The sequence below is a fragment of the Oncorhynchus mykiss genome, chromosome 28 (genome assembly GCF_013265735.2).
Source record: "Oncorhynchus mykiss isolate Arlee chromosome 28, USDA_OmykA_1.1, whole genome shotgun sequence".
Lineage (NCBI taxonomy): Eukaryota > Metazoa > Chordata > Actinopteri > Salmoniformes > Salmonidae > Oncorhynchus > Oncorhynchus mykiss.
The window spans coordinates 43,286,664-43,307,807 of NC_048592.1; the positions used below are offsets into that span (position 1 = coordinate 43,286,664).

At 49.2% G+C, this 21,144-nt stretch overlaps 1 protein-coding gene across 5 annotated transcripts in view; it reads left to right on the forward strand.

Annotated features, from left to right (window-relative positions):
• The window catches only part of myom1a (myomesin 1a (skelemin)), a 103,724-nt gene extending 87,614 nt beyond the window's left edge, over nucleotides 1-16,110 (forward strand). For all 5 annotated transcript variants that reach the window (XM_036966995.1, XM_036966992.1, XM_036966994.1 and 2 more), the window contains 5 exons: nucleotides 9,588-9,751; nucleotides 13,912-13,948; nucleotides 14,086-14,108; nucleotides 14,244-14,299; nucleotides 14,727-16,110. In XM_036966995.1, coding sequence (XP_036822890.1) covers nucleotides 9,588-9,751; nucleotides 13,912-13,948; nucleotides 14,086-14,108; nucleotides 14,244-14,299; nucleotides 14,727-14,984 — 538 coding nt within the window. In that variant the 3' untranslated portion in view covers nucleotides 14,985-16,110. The remainder of the gene's footprint in view (nucleotides 1-9,587; nucleotides 9,752-13,911; nucleotides 13,949-14,085; nucleotides 14,109-14,243; nucleotides 14,300-14,726) is intronic.
• Nucleotides 16,111-21,144: the final 5,034 nt, after the last annotated feature.

Consider the following 21,144-nt stretch of genomic DNA (forward strand, 5'->3'; position numbering starts at 1 on the left):
GGCTCCCTAGCCCCCCACTCCACTACCTAACTCCCTACTCCACTACCTAGTGGCTCCATAGCCCCCAACTCCACTACTTATCTCCCTACTCCACTACCTACTGGCTCCATAGCTCCCTACTCCACCCCCTACTGGCTCCATAACTCCCTACTGCACTTCCTAGTGGCTCCATAGCTCCCTAGTCCACTACATATTGGCTCCATAGCTCCCTACTCCACTACCTAGTGGCTCCCTCCCTACTCCACTACCTAGTGGCTCCATAGCTCCCTACTCCACTCCATAGTGGCTCCATAGCTCCCGACTCCACTACCTAGTGGCTCCCTCCCTACTCCACCACCTAGTGGCTCCATAGCTCCCCACTCCACTACCTAGTGGCTCCCTCCCTACTCCACCACCTAGTGGCTCCATAGCTCCCCACTCCACTACCTAGTGGCTCCCTCCCTACTCCACTACCTAGTGGCTCCATAGCTCCCTACTCCACTCCATAGTGGCTCCATAGCTCCCGACTCCACTACCTAGTGGCTCCCTCCCTACTCCACCACCTAGTGGCTCCATAGCTCCCTACTCCACTACCTAGTGGCTCCATCCCTACTCCACTCCATAGTGGCTCCATAGCTCCCGACTCCACTACCTAGTGGCTCCCTCCCTACTCCACCACCTAGTGGCTCCATAGCTCCCTACTCCACTACCTAGTGGCTCCCTCCCTACTCCACTACATAGTGGCTCCATAGCTCCCTACTCCACTACATAGTGGCTCCATAGCTCCCTACTCCACTACCTACTGGCTCCATAGCTCCCTACTCCACCACCTAGTGGCTCCATAACTCCCTACTCCACTACCTAGTGGCTCCATAGCTCCCTACTCCACTACATATTGGCTCCATAGCTCCCTACTCCACTACCTAGTGGCTCCCTCCCTACTCCACTCCATAGTGGCTCCATAGCTCCCGACTCCACTACCTAGTGGCTCCCTCCCTACTCCACCACCTAGTGGCTCCAAAGCCCCCTACTCCACAACCTAGTGGCGCCATGTCTCCCTACTCCACTACGTAGTGGCTCCATAGGTCCCTACTCCACTACCTAGTGGCTCCATAGCACCCTACTCCACTACCTAGTGGCTCCATAGCCCCCTACTCCACTACCTATCTCCCTACTCCACTACCTAGTGGCTCCATAGCCCCCAACTCCACTACCTATCACCCTAATCCACTACCTTGCGGCTCCATATCCCCCTACTGTACTACCTAGTGGCTCCATAGCTCCCTACTCCACTACATAGTGGCTCCATAGCTCCCTACTCCACTACCTACTGGCTCCATAGCTCCCTACTCCACCACCTAGTGACTCCATAACTCCCTACTCCACTACCTAGTGACTCCATAGCTCCCTACTCCACTACATATTGGCTCCATAGCTCCCTACTCCCCTACCTAGTGGCTCCCTCCCTACTCCACTACCTAGTGGCTCCCTCCCTACTCCACTACCTAGTGGCTCCATAGCACCCTACTCCACTACCTAGTTGCCCCATAGCACCCTACTCCACTACCTAGTGGCTCCCTAGCCCCCCACTCCACTACCTAACTCCCTACTCCACTACCTAGTGGCTCCATAGCCCCCAACTCCACTACTTATCTCCCTACTCCACTACCTACTGGCTCCATAGCTCCCTACTCCACCCCCTACTGGCTCCATAACTCCCTACTGCACTTCCTAGTGGCTCCATAGCTCCCAAGTCCACTACATATTGGCTCCATAGCTCCCTACTCCACTACCTAGTGGCTCCCTCCCTACTCCACTACCTAGTGGCTCCATAGCTCCCTACTCCACTCCATAGTGGCTCCATAGCTCCCGACTCCACTACCTAGTGGCTCCCTCCCTACTCCACCACCTAGTGGCTCCATAGCTCCCCACTCCACTACCTAGTGGCTCCCTCCCTACTCCACTACATAGTGCCTCCATAGCTCCCTACTCCACTACATAGTGGCTCCATAGCTCCCTACTCCACTACCTACTGGCTCCATAGCTCCCTACTCCACCACCTAGTGGCTCCATAACTCCCTACTCCACTACCTAGTGGCTCCATAGCTCCCTACTCCACTACTTATTGGCTCCATAGCTCCCTACTCCACTACCTAGTGGCTCCCTCCCTACTCCACTACCTAGTGGCTCCCTCCCTACTCCACTACCTAGTGGCTCCCTCCCTACTCCACTACCTAGTGGCTACATAGCACCCTACTCCACTACCTAGTGGCTCCATAGCACCCTACTCCACTACCTAGTGGCTCCATAGCCCCCCACTCCACTACCTATCTCCCTACTCCACTACCTAGTGGCTCCATAGCCCCCAACTCCACTACTTATCTCCCTACTCCACTACCTTGTGGCTCCATTGCCCCCTACTGTACTACCTAGTGGCCCCATAGCCCCCTACTGTACTACCTAGTGGCTCCATAGCTCCCTACTCCAGTACCTAGTGGCTCCATAGCTCCCTACTCCACTACCTAGTGGCTCCATAGCGCCCTACTCCACTCCATAGTGGCTCCATAGCTCCCTACTCTACTACCTAGTGGCTCCCTCCCTACTCCACCACCTAGTGGCTCCATAGCTCCCTACTGCACTTCCTAGTGGCTCCATAGCTCCCTACTCCACTACCTAGTGGCTCCCTCCCTACTCCACTACATAGTTGCTCCATAGCTCCCTAGTCCACTACATAGTGGCTCCATAGCTCCTTACTCCACTACCTACTGGCTCCATAGCTCCCTAGTCCACCACCTAATGGCTCCATAACTCCCTACTCCACTACCTAGTGGCTCCATAGCTCCCTACTCCACTACATATTGGCTCCATAGCTCCCTACTCCCCTACCTAGTGGCTCCCTCCCTACTCCACTACCTAGTGGCTCCCTCCCTACTCCACTACCTAGTGGCTCCATAGCACCCTACTCCACTACCTAGTGGCTCCATAGCACCCTACTCCACTACCTAACTCCCTACTCCACTACCTAGTGGCTCCATAGCCCCCAACTCCACTACTTAGCTCCCTACTCCACTACCTACTGGCTCCATAGCTCCCTACTCCACCCCCTAGTGGCTCCATAACTCCCTACTGCACTTCCTAGTGGCTCCATAGCTCCCTAGTCCACTACATATTGGCTCCATAGCTCCCTACTCCACTACCTAGTGGCTCCATAGCTCCCTACTCCACTCCATAGTGGCTCCATAGCTCCCGACTCCACTACCTAGTGGCTCCCTCCCTACTCCACCACCTAGTGGCTCCATAGCTCCCTACTCCACTACCTAGTGGCTCCATCCCTACTCCACTCCATAGTGGCTCCATAGCTCCCGACTCCACTACCTAGTGGCTCCGTCCCTACTCCACCACCTAGTGGCTCCATAGCTCCCTACTCCACTACCTAGTGGCTCCCTCCCTACTCCACTACATAGTGGCTCCATAGCTCCCTACTCCACTACATAGTGGCTCCATAGCTCCCTACTCCACTACCTACTGGCTCCATAGCTCCCTACTCCACCACCTAGTGGCTCCATAACTCCCTACTCCACTACCTAGTGGCTCCATAGCTCCCTACTCCACTACATATTGGCTCCATAGCTCCCTACTCCACTACCTAGTGGCTCCCTCCCTACTCCACTCCAAAGTGGCTCCATTGCTCCCGACTCCACTACCTAGTGGCTCCCTCCCTACTCCACCACCTAGTGGCTCCAAAGCCCCCTACTCCACAACCTAGTGGCGCCATGTCTCCCTACTCCACTACGTAGTGGCTCCATAGGTCCCTACTCCACTACCTAGTGGCTCCATAGCACCCTACTCCACTACCTAGTGGCTCCATAGCCCCCTACTCCACAACCTAGTGGCTCCATAGCCCCCTACTCCACTACCTATCTCCCTACTCCACTACCTAGTGGCTCCATAGCCCCCAACTCCACTACCTATCACCCTAATCCACTACCTTGCGGCTCCATATCCCCCTACTGTACTACCTACTGGCTCCATAGCTCCCTACTCCACCACCTAGTGGCTCCATAACTCCCTACTCCACTACCTAGTGGCTCCATAGCTCCCTACTCCACTACATATTGGCTCCATAGCTCCTTACTCCCCTACCTAGTGGCTCCCTCCCTACTCCACTACCTAGTGGCTCCCTCCCTACTCCACTACCTAGTGGCTCCATAGCACCCTACTCCACTACCTAGTGGCCCCATAGCACCCTACTCCACTACCTAGTGGCTCCCTAGCCCCCTACTCCACTACCTACTGGCTCCATAGCTCCCTACTCCACCCCCTACTGGCTCCATAACTCCCTACTGCACTTCCTAGTGGCTCCATAGCTCCCTAGTCCACTACATATTGGCTCCATAGCTCCCTACTCCACTACCTAGTGGCTCCCTCCCTACTCCACTACCTAGTGGCTCCATAGCTCCCTACTCCACTCCATAGTGGCTCCATAGCTCCCGACTCCACTACCTAGTGGCTCCCTCCCTACTCCACCACCTAGTGGCTCCATAGCTCCCCACTCCACTACCTAGTGGCTCCCTCCCTACTCCACTACATAGTGCCTCCATAGCTCCCTACTCCACTACATAGTGGCTCCATAGCTCCCTACTCCACTACCTACTGGCTCCATAGCTCCCTACTCCACCACCTAGTGGCTCCATAACTCCCTACTCCACTACCTAGTGGCTCCATAGGTCCCTACTCCACTACCTAGTGGCTCCATAGCACCCTACTCCACTACCTAGTGGCTCCATAGCCCCCTACTCCACTACCTAGTGGCTCCATAGCCCCCTACTCCACTACCTATCTCCCTACTCCACTACCTAGTGGCTCCATAGCCCCCAACTCCACTACCTATCACCCTAATCCACTACCTTGCGGCTCCATATCCCCCTACTGTACTACCTACTGGCTCCATAGCTCCCTACTCCACCACCTAGTGGCTCCATAACTCCCTACTCCACTACCTAGTGGCTCCATAGCTCCCTACTCCACTACATATTGGCTCCATAGCTCCTTACTCCCCTACCTAGTGGCTCCCTCCCTACTCCACTACCTAGTGGCTCCCTCCCTACTCCACTACCTAGTGGCTCCATAGCACCCTACTCCACTACCTAGTGGCCCCATAGCACCCTACTCCACTACCTAGTGGCTCCCTAGCCCCCCACTCCACTACCTAACTCCCTACTCCACTACCTAGTGGCTCCATAGCCCCCAACTCCACTACTTATCTCCCTACTCCACTACCTACTGGCTCCATAGCTCCCTACTCCACCCCCTACTGGCTCCATAACTCCCTACTGCACTTCCTAGTGGCTCCATAGCTCCCTAGTCCACTACATATTGGCTCCATAGCTCCCTACTCCACTACCTAGTGGCTCCCTCCCTACTCCACTACCTAGTGGCTCCATAGCTCCCTACTCCACTCCATAGTGGCTCCATAGCTCCCGACTCCACTACCTAGTGGCTCCCTCCCTACTCCACCACCTAGTGGCTCCATAGCTCCCCACTCCACTACCTAGTGGCTCCCTCCCTACTCCACTACATAGTGCCTCCATAGCTCCCTACTCCACTACATAGTGGCTCCATAGCTCCCTACTCCACTACCTACTGGCTCCATAGCTCCCTACTCCACCACCTAGTGGCTCCATAACTCCCTACTCCACTACCTAGTGGCTCCATAGCTCCCTACTCCACTACTTATTGGCTCCATAGCTCCCTACTCCACTACCTAGTGGCTCCCTCCCTACTCCACTACCTAGTGGCTCCCTCCCTACTCCGCTACCTAGTGGCTCCATAGCACCCTACTCCACTACCTAGTGGCTCCATAGCACCCTACTCCACTACCTAGTGGCTCCATAGCCCCCCACTCCACTACCTATCTCCCTACTCCACTACCTAGTGGCTCCATAGCCCCCAACTCCACTACTTATCTCCCTACTCCACTACCTTGTGGCTCCATTGCCCCCTACTGTACTACCTAGTGGCCCCATAGCCCCCTACTGTACTACCTAGTGGCTCCATAGCTCCCTACTCCAGTACCTAGTGGCTCCATAGCTCCCTACTCCACTACCTAGTGGCTCCATAGCGCCCTACTCCACTCCATAGTGGCTCCATAGCTCCCTACTCTACTACCTAGTGGCTCCCTCCCTACTCCACCACCTAGTGGCTCCATAGCTCCCTACTGCACTTCCTAGTGGCTCCATAGCTCCCTACTCCACTACCTAGTGGCTCCCTCCCTACTCCACTACCTACTGGCTCCATAGCTCCCTAGTCCACCACCTAATGGCTCCATAACTCCCTACTCCACTACCTAGTGGCTCCATAGCTCCCTACTCCACTACATATTGGCTCCATAGCTCCCTACTCCCCTACCTAGTGGCTCCCTCCCTACTCCACTACCTAGTGGCTCCCTCCCTACTCCACTACCTAGTGGCTCCATAGCACCCTACTCCACTACCTAGTGGCTCCATAGCACCCTACTCCACTACCTAACTCCCTACTCCACTACCTAGTGGCTCCATAGCCCCCAACTCCACTACTTATCTCCCTACTCCACTACCTACTGGCTCCATAGCTCCCTACTCCACCCCCTAGTGGCTCCATAACTCCCTACTGCACTTCCTAGTGGCTCCATAGCTCCCTAGTCCACTACATATTGGCTCCATAGCTCCCTACTCCACTACCTAGTGGCTCCCTCCCTACTCCACTACCTAGTGGCTCCATAGCTCCCTACTCCACTCCATAGTGGCTCCATAGCTCCCGACTCCACTACCTAGTGGCTCCCTCCCTACTCCACCACCTAGTGGCTCCATAGCTCCCTACTCCACTACCTAGTGGCTCCATCCCTACTCCACTCCATAGTGGCTCCATAGCTCCCGACTCCACTACCTAGTGGCTCCCTCCCTACTCCACCACCTAGTGGCTCCATAGCTCCCTACTCCACTACCTAGTGGCTCCCTCCCTACTCCACTACATAGTGGCTCCATAGCTCCCTACTCCACTACATAGTGGCTCCATAGCTCCCTACTCCACTACATAGTGGCTCCATAGCTCCCTACTCCACTACCTACTGGCTCCATAGCTCCCTACTCCACCACCTAGTGGCTCCATAACTCCCTACTCCACTACCTAGTGGCTCCATAGCTCCCTACTCCACTACATAGTGGCTCCATAGCTCCCTACTCCACTACCTAGTGGCTCCCTCCCTACTCCACTCCATAGTGGCTCTATAGCTCCCGACTCCACTACCTAGTGGCTCCCTCCCTACTCCACCACCTAGTGGCTCCAAAGCCCCCTACTCCACAACCTAGTGGCGCCATGTCTCCCTACTCCACTACGTAGTGGCTCCATAGCCCCCTACTCCACTACCTAGTGGCTCCATAGCACCCTACTCCACTACCTAGTGGCTCCATAGCACCCTACTCCACTACCTATCTCCCTACTCCACTACCTAGTGGCTCCATAGCCCCCAACTCCACTACCTATCACCCTAATCCACTACCTTGCGGCTCCATATCCCCCTACTGTACTACCTAGTGGCTCCTTAGCTCCCTACTCCACTACATAGTGGCTCCATAGCTCCCTACTCCACTACCTACTGGCTCCATAGCTCCCTACTCCACCACCTAGTGGCTCCATAACTCCCTACTCCACTACCTAGTGGCTCCATAGCTCCCTACTCCACTACATATTGGCTCCATAGCTCCCGACTCCCCTACCTAGTGGCTCCCTCCCTACTCCACTACCTAGTGGCTCCCTCCCTACTCCACTACCTAGTGGCTCCATAGCACCCTACTCCACTACCTAGTGGCCCCATAGCACCCTACTCCACTACCTAGTGGCTCCCTAGCCCCCCACTCCACTACCTAACTCCCTACTCCACTACCTAGTGGCTCCATAGCCCCCAACTCCACTACTTATCTCCCTACTCCACTACCTACTGGCTCCATAGCTCCCTACTCCACCCCCTAATGGCTCCATAACTCCCTACTGCACTTCCTAGTGGCTCCATAGCTCCCTAGTCCACTACATATTGGCTCCATAGCTCCCTACTCCACTACCTAGTGGCTCCCTCCCTACTCCACTACCTAGTGGCTCCATAGCTCCCTACTCCACTCCATAGTGGCTCCATAGCTCCCGACTCCACTACCTAGTGGCTCCCTCCCTACTCCACCACCTAGTGGCTCCCTCCCTACTCCACTACATAGTGCCTCCATAGCTCCCTACTCCACTACATAGTGGCTCCATAGCTCCCTACTCCACTACCTACTGGCTCCATAGCTCCCTACTCCACCACCTACTGGCTCCATAACTCCCTACTCCACTACCTAGTGGCTCCATAGCTCCCTACTCCACTACTTATTCGCTCCATAGCTCCCTACTCCACTACCTAGTGGCTCCCTCCCTACTCCACTACCTAGTGACTCCCTCCCTACTCCACTACCTAGTGGCTCCATAGCACCCTACTCCACTACCTAGTGGCTCCATAGCCCCCCACTCCACTACCTATCTCCCTACTCCACTACCTAGTGGCTCCATAGCCCCCAACTCCACTACTTATCTCCCTACTCCACTACCTTGTGGCTCCATTGCCCCCTACTGTACTACCTAGTGGCCCCATAGCCCCCTACTGTACTACCTAGTGGCTCCATAGCTCCCTACTCCAGTACCTAGTGGCTCCATAGCTCCCTACTCCACTACCTAGTGGCTCCATAGCGCCCTACTCCACTCCATAGTGGCTCCATAGCTCCCTACTCTACTACCTAGTGGCTCCCTCCCTACTCCACCACCTAGTGGCTCCATAGCTCCCTACTGCACTTCCTAGTGGCTCCATAGCTCCCTACTCCACTACCTAGTGGCTCCCTCCCTACTCCACTACCTAGTGGCTCCATTGCTCCCTACTCCACTACCTAGTGGCTCCATAGCCCCCTACTCCACAACCTAGTGGCGCCATGTCTCCCTACTCCACTACGTAGTGGCTCCATAGCCCCCTACTCCACTACCTAGTGGCTCCATAGCACCCTACTCCACTACCTAGTGGCTCCATAGCCCCCTACTCCACTACCTATCTCCCTACTCCACTACCTAGTGGCTCCATAGCCCCCAACTCCACTACCTATCTCCCTACTCCACTATCTTGCGGCTCCATACCCCCCTACTGTACTACCTAGTGGCTCCATAGCTCCCTACTCCACTCCATAGTGGCTCCATAGCTCCCCACTGCCATTCCTAGTGGCTCCATAGCTCCCTAGTCCACTACCAAGTGGCTCCATAGCTCCCTACTGCACTTCCTAGTGGCTCCATAGCTCCCTACTACACTACCTAGTGGCTCCATAGCTCCCTACTCCACTACCTAGTGGCTCCCTCCCTTCTCCACTACCTAGTGGCTCCAAGGCACAACAGAGGTAACGCACTATAGACAACATTTGGTGATATTTCAGAGTCTTAGTGATACCTCCATCTACCTACCTCAGTTCTCTGTTCCAGTGATACCTCCATGTCTACAAATCTATGGATGTATAGAGTGCTCATGTTGACTCAGTGTGTGTGTCTGTCTGTGTATCTGTCTGCAGGGAAGCAAAGATCGCCCACTCTGACAGAGTCCAGTGTGGAGTGACCGGGGAGCAGCTGTGGCTCAAGGTGAATGAGCCCACAGAGAAAGATAAGGGCAAATACACAATAAATATCTGTGACGGCAAGGACGGGGTTAAGAGGTTCTGTGACCTGTCTGGACAAGGTGAGGAACCGACACACACACACACACACACACACACACACACACACACACACACACACACACACACACACACACACACACACACACACACACACACACACACACACAGAGAGAAATGTACAGAAACAAATTGATTGAGGAAGGAGGTTTCATCATCACATCCCGTCTGCTGTGTCTGACCTGGCAACCTTTTCAAGTATCTACTGCGGGCAACTTTAATGGTGGTGGGGGCCACAAAACATAGGAACTCATCATGAGGGGCCGCAGTGGCCCACGATTCTGTGTACCCACATCCATACCTTCATCCCCCCCACATAAACCCACATCTAAACACACATCCATACCCACATCCAAACCCATATCATACACACATCCATACCCACATCTAAACCCACATCATACCCACATCTGTACCCACATCCAAACCCACATCCATACCCACATCCATACCCACATCATACCCACATCTAAACCCACATCATACCCACATCCGTACCCACATCCGAACCCACATCTAAACCCACATCCAAACCCACATCCATACCCACATCCGTACCCACATCTAAACCCACATCCGTACCCACATCCATACCCACATCTAAACCCACATCCGTACCCACATCTAAACCCACATCCGTACCCACTTCCAAACCCACATCCGTACCCACATCCGTACCCACATCTAAACCCACATCTAAACCCACATCCTTACCCACATCCGTACCCACATCTAAACCCACACCCGTACCCAGATCCGTACCTACATCCAAACCCACATCCATACCCACATCATACCCACATCTAAACCCACATCTCAACCCACATCATACCCACATCCATACCCACATCCGTACCCACATCCGAACCCACATCTAAACCCACATCCATACCCACATCCGTACCCACATCTAAACCCACATCCGTACCCACATCCATACCCACATCTAAACCCACATCCGTACCCACATCTAAACCCACATCCGTACCCACTTCCAAACCCACATCCGTACCCACATCCGTACCCACATCTAAACCCACATCTAAACCCACATCCTTACCCACATCCGTACCCACATCTAAACCCACACCCGTACCCAGATCCGTACCTACATCCAAACCCACATCCATACCCACATCATACCCACATCTAAACCCACATCTCAACCCACATCATACCCACATCCATACCCACATCCGTACCCACATCCGAACCCACATCTAAACCCACATCCAAACCCACATCCAAACCCACATCCGTACCCACATCGTACCCACATCTAAAAACACATCCAAACCCACATCCAAACCCACATCCATACCCACATCCGTACCCACATCTAAACCCACATCCATACCCACATCTAAACCCACATCCGTACCCACATCTAAACCCAGATCCGTACCCAGATCCGTACCCACATCCATACCCACATCTATACCTTCATCTAAACCCACATCCGTACCCACATCCATACCCACATCCATACCGACATATGAAGTCAGAGCCAGCGCAAGCATTTTGGGGGCCCTAAGTGAAATTTTGTTGGGCGACCCCGCCACTTTGCGAGCAAAACATTTTCGCGACCCCTCTCTTGACAGCAGAGCCATATTATTGGTGTGGATCGCTGGTTTTGTAGAAATCAAATGTATTTATAAAGCCCCTTTTACAACATCAGATGTCACAAAGTCCTGTACAGAAACCCAGCCGAAAACCCCAAACAGCAAGCAATGCAACCCACAACCCACTCAACCCTCAACCCACTGAAGTGACTCACCCCTCCTGGGGACGGCATGGAAGAGCACTAGTAAGCCAGTGACTCAGCCCCCGTGTTAGGGTCAGAGGCAGACATAGAACTAGCATCTCTGTTTTGTCCGAGTTTAAAAGTAAAACATTTTCCACCAATTTTCCACTTCCTTATGTCCGAAACACAGACTTCCAGGGCAGGTAATTTTGGGGCTTCACATATTTAATCAATGTCCGCATAGCAGTGAAAGTTGACATTGTGTTTCCGAATGACATCACCAAGAGGTAGAATATATAGTGAAAACTATAGTGGTCCTAAAACGGAACCTTGAGGAACGCCGAAACGTACAATTGATTTGTCAGAGGACCAACCATCCACAGAGACAAACTGATATCTTTCCGACAGATATGCTCTAAACCTGGCCAGAACTTGTCCGTGTAGACCTATTACGGTTTCCTATCTCTCCAAAAGAATGTGGCGATCGACGGTGTGAAAAGCAGTACTAAGGTCTAGAATCAGGACAGATGCAGAGCCTTGGTCTGACGCCATTAAAAGGTAATTTACCACCTTCACGAGTGCAGTCTCAGTGCTATGATGGGGTCTTGTACATTGTTTGTCTTCAGGAAGGCAGTGAGTTGCTGCGCAACAGCTTTTTATAAATGGAATGGGAGATTCGATATAGGCCAATAGTTTCTTTTACATTTTTCAGGTCAAGGTTTGGCTTTTTCAAAGGAAAGCTTTATTATTGCCACTTTTAGTAATTTTGGTACACATCCAGAGGATAAGGAGCCATTTATTATGTTCAACATAGGAGGGCCAAGCACAGGAAGCAGTTCTTTCAATAATATAGTTGGAATAGGGTCCAGTATGAAGCTTGAGGGTTAAGAGGCCATGACTATTTTTAATGAATGTGTCAAGAGATAAAGGATTAAAAAAAACTTGAGTGTCTCTATTGACCCTAGGTCCTCAGGACAACGGAGCTTTGGAGAAATGTACATATTCAAAGTGGAATCCGTAATTTGCTCTCTAATGATAATCTTTTTCATCGAAGAAGTTCATTAATTTATCACTGCTGAAGTGAAACCTATTCTCTCTTGTTGAATGAGTTAGAGCCCTGTCTATGTTCATAGATAAGATGAGAGCACCCCTCCAGCTAGGATGGAGTCTGTCACTCCTCAGCAGGCCAGGCTTGGTCCTGTTTGTGGGTGAGTCCCAGAAGGAGGGACAATTATCTACAAATTCTATATTTTGGGAGGGGCAGAAAACAGTTTTCAACCAGCAATTGAGTTGTGAGACTGCTGTAGAGCTCATCACTCCCCCTGACTGGGAGGGGGCCAGAGACAATTTCTTGATGCCGAAATCTTTCTAGCTGATTTACACGCTGAAGCTATGTTGTGCTTGGTGGCCTCTGACTGTTTCGTCCTAACATCGTTGGTGCCAACGTGGATAACAATATCCCTATACTCTCTACACTCGCCAGTTTTAGCTTTAGCCAGCACCATCTTCAGATTAGCCTTAACGTCGTTAGCCCTGCCCCCTGGTAAACAGTGTACGATCGCTGGATGATTATTTTTTAAGTCTAATACTGTTGGTAATGGAGTCACCAATGACTGGGGTTTTCAATTTGTCAGAGCCAATGGTGGGAAGCTTTGGCGGCTCAGACCCTGTAACGGGTGGCGGAGATACCTGAGAAGGCTCAGTCTCTGACCCCGACTCGTTGCTTAATGGCGAGAACCGGTTTCTGTCGGTTGAATGAGCGACACTGCCAACAGCACTGCCAACAGCACTGCCATTAGCACTGCCAACAGCATGCCAAAAGCATTTCTTTCCAGAAGCCTTGAGAAGATTGTCCGGCTGCGGGGACCGTGCCAGGGGATTTATACTGCTATCTGTACTTACTGGTGGCACAGATGCTGTTTCATCCTTTCCTACACTTAAATGTCCCTTGCCTAGTGATTGCATCTGAAGCTGTGCAGGCAACACATCTATCCTCATCATAAGCCAATAGTTCTCCTGTATATTATGGATACAGCGACTGCATAGGGTTAATATCAATAATATTGACACTATGCTTTTTCGGCTGGTGGAGGTCCTGTAGAACCATGTCCAGTGTGAAAAAGTTAAATAAAAGGTAAATATGTTAAATGCAGAGTTTTGATTAAACGGTAATTAAAACGTTTGGCCAAGTTGCAACAAACAGCACAGAGACAAGTCCGGAAGTTGTAATCAACCCCAGAGTAATGAATACAACAGACTCCTGTAAACAGACTGCTCTGAATGCCATTATTTCAGCCCAGGATATGATAACTGTCTCCCAAGCTGACATTCGCATGCTGCTTCTTTCATCTGAAGGCTGAACGCTGGGTTTAAGTGCTGTTTAGCAGCTGGTCACTAATGAGTTGTTTGTCATTGCAGCCTGGGAGGAAGCCTTCGTAGAGTTCCAGAGGCTGAAGTAAGTTCCATAACTCTACACTTTTAGCTCTCTCATTATGAAGTGTGGAACTCTTGTTCTGCCAGACAGACGGAAACAGTGGATGTAGTTGTTGTTATTCCTGACCCTGTGTCTGTCTCGCTGTCTGTCTTCCTCAGGGCTGCTGCCATTGCAGAGAGAAGTGAGTGGCTATTTATATTCTCCAATATTATGAAACATCTTCTCTGCCCTCTTCCTGCTCTGGGTTGGAGGGAGGAGGCTCTGAATGGCACACTGTGTGCCCTTGCCTGTTAACATTGATCATCCTGTATTGCAGACCGTGCCCGGGTTGTGGGAGGTCTGCCAGATGTGGTCACTATCCAGGAGGGCAAGGTAACAAGGATCTCTCAAAGGGCTTTATTGGCATGGGAACCATGTGTTTACATTGCCAAAGCAAGTCTCTCTCTAGCGCTCTCACTACACACATCTCTCTGTCTCTCACACTCACTATCGCTCTCTGTCTCTCACGTTCACTCTCACTTCCCACTTCTCTCTCTTTCTCTCACACTCACTATCGCTCTCTGTCTCTCACGCTAGCTCTCACTTCCCACATCTGTCTCTCTCTTTCTCTCCCGCTCGCTCTCACGTCCCACATATCTCTCTCTCACACTCACCATCTCTCTCTCACACTCACCATCTCTCTCTGTCTTTCACGCTTGCTCTCACTTCCCACTTCTTCCCTCCGTGTCTGTATGTGAATATGTTTCTTAGGGAACAGTGTTTAATATTGTGCTGACATCATGCCTCCCCACTTCTCCAGTCTCTGAACCTGACAGGCAACGTGTGGGGTGACCCTGCACCCGAGGTCACCTGGATGAAGAACGACAGAGAGCTGGTGTCTGACGAACGCTACGCCCTCAAGTTTGAACACGGCAAGTTCGCCAGCATCACCATCGCGGCGGTAACCACGACCGACTCAGGGAAGTACGCACTCCTGGTGAAGAACAAGTATGGAACTGAGGCAGGAGAGTTCACTGTGTCTGTCTACATCCCAGAAGAAGAGAAGAAGAAAGAGTAGATGGGTTGGAGGGATGGAGTTGGAATGGGAGGAATAGTTATTATAGGCTGAAGGATGACAGGGCGATCTCCAAAGCTCTTTACCCCAGTGCATGATGGTAAACAGAGAACAGGAGATAAAGATTTGTTGCGGAGAGGTCTTGGTGCGTATTCTTCCAGTGCACCATGTCTATACTGATGTGTTGAATCTAAATGATGAACCTGGAAAGAATCATGGATTGCTCTCCATCTGTCTCTGTCAGCACTGGGATAAACAGCTTGGAGTTTCACCCTTCAGAAGGATAATAGTGTCATACTCTACTGTTGTTGTTGCTTGGTTTGTCGTCTGTGTTTGTAGATGTAAGGATGTTTGGTCCAACCAGGAGATGGTTGACTTCTCTGTCTGCTGCTTTCAGCTGTTACTCTCTTACCTGCTACAACATTACTGTGGGTTAAACTTTAGAAATACATTGTACTAAATGTACTATTTGAACTCTGACTGGAACTTGCCAAAATGTAGAAGTGTTAGACAACCACAACATATTACAGCAGAGGTCAGAGATCAGAGGAGACTGGAGGGTTGAGGAAGTAAAGGCCCAGCAGGCAGTATGTGTAGGCATCCCAAATGGCCCCCTATACCCCAAGGGATGCCTTCTCATTGTGTTTCTGTATAGCCCTGTGTCTTTAGTGTGTTTATGTGAGCCGAGCCTGAAACTGGTTCTGTCTGTCTGACACACAGCATCAGGCCTGGACACACACACACACACACACACACACACACACACACACACACACACACACACACACACACACACACACACACACACACACACACACACACACACACACACACACAAAAAGCTTACTTCTGGGGGCATTTACTCCCAGTTTGTCCATAGAATCAGATTTGTATAGGCTGACATGACACTATACATTGTGTTCTGACATGACACTATACAATATGCATTGTGTTCTGACATGACACTGAAGGAAAGCAAAGTAGGAAGCTAAAGAAGGTGACAGAATGATGTCAAAGATCGCTGTGAGAGCTACCTTATAAAAGGTGTTCTGTGTTCATTGAAAATAATAACCTACTGTCCTCCTCATGACCCTTGTCCCTGTGTTAATAAAGGATCTTACTCACTGTCTCTCCTCATCTTCATACAATAGTCAATGGATGTTAGTATTGATTATATCTACTACTGTAGCCAAGTCCACTAAGGACAGAACTGTCTGTTTGTCTAGCATAATAAGCAGGATGTTTTCATGTTATGAATGTGAGGCAACGGAGAGCGACTGACCCTGCTCATTGAAGCCACGAAGTTCAAGGCCGACCGCGGCACTGCTGGCATTGTTTACAGAAATTGGATCCCAATTATAGTGAATGGAAAGATGGCGATCTTCATGGTCAGTAAAATGTCTTGAAGACAATCTTGGTACCAATAAGACACCAGGGGCCTCATTCATGAAAATGTTCCTAGATTTATACTTGAATTTAGTCGTAAGATAATTTCCGATGTTGTGCTTACGTTCGATTCATAAAAGATACTGAGCAGAAAAAAACCTACGAAGCCCATTTGTAACTTATGCACCTGTGATCTATAAATCTAAAATTAACTTAAAATTGATGGCACCTGCCCTTCAGCAGTCTGATGGTACTCTCCACAACCGACCTTGTTCTGCTGTGTGCCAAATTGCAACGCATTTCCTCTGCTGTTCGGGGATCGGCATAGGAAGTGAGAAGCCATGTTTTCAGTGGATAGGCCCAGTCACCTAATAGGATAGAATTGTTGTGTTACATTAGTTTGCACGGTTAATAGGCTATTATATACTTTTTTTTTAAGAACTCACAGAAAAGCCACCAAAAGCCACCACTCTCACCAGCTTCTAGACGCAGGCCTACTCTGCTGTGGCGCAGAATGAATGAGCCGTGCCGAGACCCTGGCCACTTCCAGCATACATTGACTAGTTGCATACGGGCATCGCAGATGAACATTCAATGAATGGAAATTCTTCCTGTTAACATTTATATGTTCATCTACAGATGGTGCGCGTAAGGCAATATGCGTGCAGTCAACTGCACCTATGACCCCTGGGAAATTAAATGAGCGGACAAACTCAGGCTTTGATGCACGCCTGTTCATGGGCTGTAAATGGGAAACTAATGTATCTCGTGGACAATATGTAGAATCGCTTCGATCACTTGTGGCAGGATGAGGCTGAATGATGGCTGTGATATACCCGACCTGTCACTCATTTCCCTCTGGAATGTCTCAGTAGCGAGGAATCCCAGTGTCACGATCGTTTAGAGATGGATTGGACCAAGGTGCAGCGGGGATAAATCTGACCACAAATCTAACAGAAGATTTCTTGGGATAGCGATTTATAAGCCATGGATCATCATGCGCATAAAAGTAATTCACTGAAAACTCTCCCTTCTAAAAAGCTTTTTCAAAAAGGTTTTCAATGTCTTCCAATAAAACAAGAACAGTCATGGTTACTTTTTTCTAATTTGACCCTATTTATAGAACATCACATCCTGTTTTTAATTCAAAACACCTTGCGTCTGGCAATTAATTCCTCACACCTTTAATTGATAATTTCTAACAAATTGTTCATAAAGCTAATGCAACGTTCACCACTGGCTTGGACGCTTATGCGTCCCAAACTGCAAAACCACTACATTACCAGCAGGAAAATCACTTACGTTAAGTCTAGACTTTGCATAGAGATAAGATAATTTCCACGTCAAAGAAAGGTTTTATAAATACCTACTTGTGTAATTTTCTGCATAAGTCAAAAAGATCAAAGTTAATCATAAGTCTGTTTTATAAATGAGGCCCCAGATGTACTGTATGAACCAATTATTTGAAAATCACACACAGAAGAAGTAAGTATAAATGTGTTGCTAATGGCAGCCTGCAGTACCCTGGTCGGCCTTCAACTTGAGACTCTCAATGAGAGAGGGCAGCACTGAGCTAGCCTGCAACATCACTTCATGGAGTAGCTCAAACGGGGCATGCTATGTCTCCATGAGACGCCATCTTAAAGATAGAGTCTGGGATCTTAAAATGTAAAACTTCTTAGGGATAGGGGGCAGTATTTGGATGACTGAGGTGCCCAGAGTAAACTGCCTGCTACTCAGGCCCAGAAGCCAGGATATGCATATGATTGGTAGTATTGGATAGGAAACACTCTAAAGTTTCTAAAACTGTTCAAATAATATCTGTGAGTATAACAAAACTGATATGGCAGGCGGAAACCCGAGGAGAATCTATCCAGAAAATGTTTGTTTTTTTAGCTCACCACTCATTGAAATGGCTGTCTATGGGAAAATCAATGGAATAGCTCCGAGATTGCAGTTCCTAGGGCTTCCATTAGATGTCAATTGTCTTTAGAAAGTGTTTCAGGCTTGTTTTTTGACAAAATAATTTGTAGTTTTTCTAGGTGACTCTCATTTGGACTGTAGTCTGTGGCGCGCGTGGATGAGGGCGCGCACTTTGTTATTTATCTCTGGTAATGAAGATACTATTCTCGGTCTTAAATTGTATCGTTTATTTACATATTAGGGTACCTAAGGATTGATAAGAAACGTTGTTTGACTTGTTTGGACTAATTTTATTTGTAACTTTTGGGATTCATTTGAACGATGGAAACCGGTAGATTACTGAATCAAGCGTGCCAACTAAACTGGATTTTTTGGGGATATAAACATCGAACAAAACGACCCTTTGTTATGTAGCTGGGACCTGGAACGATGTAAGACACTTGTATTTTCATGAATGTTTAATATTACCAATTTTCTATTTTGAATTTTGTGCTCTGCAATTTCACCGGATGTTGTCGAGGTGGGTCACTAGCGGCACGCCTAGCCCAAAGAGGTTTTTAACCAGTTAGAGCTCTAGGGGCGCTATTTCATTTTTGGATAAAAAACGTTCCCGTTTTAAGCGCGATATTTTGTCACGAAAAGATGCTCGACTATGCATATTCTTGACAGTTTTGGAAAGAAAACACTCTGAAGTTTCAGAATCTGCAAAGATTTTGTCTGTAAGTGCCCCAGAACTCATTCTACAGGCGAAACCAAGATGATGCATCACCCAGGAATTAGCAGAATTTCTGAAGCTCTGTTTTCCATTCTCTCCTTATATGGCTGTGATTGCGCAACGAATGAGCCTACACTTTCTGTCGTTCGCCCAAGGTCTTAGCAGCATTGTGACGTATTTGTAGGCATATCATTGGAAGATTGACCATAAGAGACTACATTTTCCAAGTGTCCGCCTGGTGTCCTGCGTCAAATTCGGTGCGCAATTGCCAGCTGCTTCTACTTTACCATTTGATTCAGGGGAGAAAGCATGTGTCCAAGAACGATGTATCAATGAAGAGATATGTGAAAAACACCTTGATGATTGATTCTAAACAACGTTTGCCATGTTTTCAGTCGATATTATGGAGTTAATTTGGAAAAAAGTTTGCGTTTTGAGGACTGAATTTATGGATTTTTTTTGGTAGCCAAATGTGATGTATAAAACGGAGCTATTTCTAATACACAAGGAATCTTTTTGGAAAAACTGAGCATCTGCTATCTAACTGAGAGTATCCTCATTGAAAACATCAGAAGTTCTTCAAAGGTAAATGATTTTATTTGAAGGCTTTTATGTTTTTGTTAATGTTGCGTGCTGGATGCTAACGCTAATGCTAACGCTAAATGCTAACGCGAAATGCTAACTCTAGCTAGCTACTTTTACACAAATTATTGTTTTCCTATGGTTGAGAAGCATATTTTGAAAATCTGAGATGACAGTGTTGTTAACAAAAGGCTAAGCTTGAGAGCTAGCATATTTATTTCATTTCATTTGCGATTTTCATGAATAGTTAACGTTGCGTTATGGTAATGAGCTTGAGTCTGTATTCACGAACCCGGATCCGGGATGGGGAGATCAGAAAGGTTAAGCAAATTCATATCTATGATACTAATTAGATTTGTAACATATCATATGAATTGCACAACTACAACAAAATACATAAAATCAAATGTTGTTGGTCACATACACATGGTTAGCAGATGTTATTGGCCACATACACATGGTTAGCAGATGTTATTGGCCACATACACATGGTTAGCAGATGTTATTGGTCACATACACATGGTTAGCAGATGTTATTGGTCACATACACATGGTTAGCAGATGTTATTGGTCACGTACACATGGTTAGCAGATGTTATTGGCCACATACACATGGTTAGCAGATGTTATTGGCCACATACACATGGTTAGCAGATGTTATTGGTCACATACACATGGTTAGCAGATGTTATTGGTCACATACACATGGTTAGCAGATGTTATTGGTCACGTACACATGGTTAGCAGATGTTATTGGCCACATACACATGGTTAGCAGATGTTATTGGTCACGTACACATGGTTAGCAGATGTTATTGCGAGTGTAGGGAAATGCTTATAAACTACATTATGTGAAATGGATGACGTAGTACACAAAACGGGGGCTCGTTTTGGCTGGTGAGCGCGACGTTCAAAACTACTGGCTGAAATTATACAAAAGTTCTGGAGTATCTTAACAGACTTCATTTGGCTTCAATGCGCTGTTGAGACTTCACATAGAAATGAATGGGTGGGGAGGAGGTCTGATGGTTCATGGTGCCAAAGGCAGTGGATAGATCTAGGAGGATGAGAACAGAGGAGAGAGAGTCAGCTTTGGCAGTGAGGAGAGCCTCCTTGACAGAGAAGAACGAAGTCTCGGTTGAGTGACCCGTCTTGAAGCCTGACTGGTTAGGGTCAAGAAGATCATTCTGAGAGCGACAGCGAGAGAGTTGGTCAGAGACAGGATACTCAAGTGTTTTTCGAAAGAAAAGAAAGGGATACAGGTCTGTAGTTTACGTCAGATAAGTTGAGTGTTGGTTTCTTGAGGAGGGGAGCAAATAAGGCCATTTTGAAGTCAGAGGGGACGCAGCCAGTGGTCAGGGTGAGTTGATGAGGAAAGTGAGAGATGATATGGTGAAGGGAGGAGGGGATTGGGTCGAGCGGGCAGGTTGTTGGGCAGCCGGACAGGATTCCATCAGGAAAGAAAAGATCGAGGAGTAGGGTAGTTCTGTGTGAGTGGGGCCAGTGGACTCTACAGGCTGAGAGAATGAGTGGGGCCAGTGGACTCTATAAGATGGG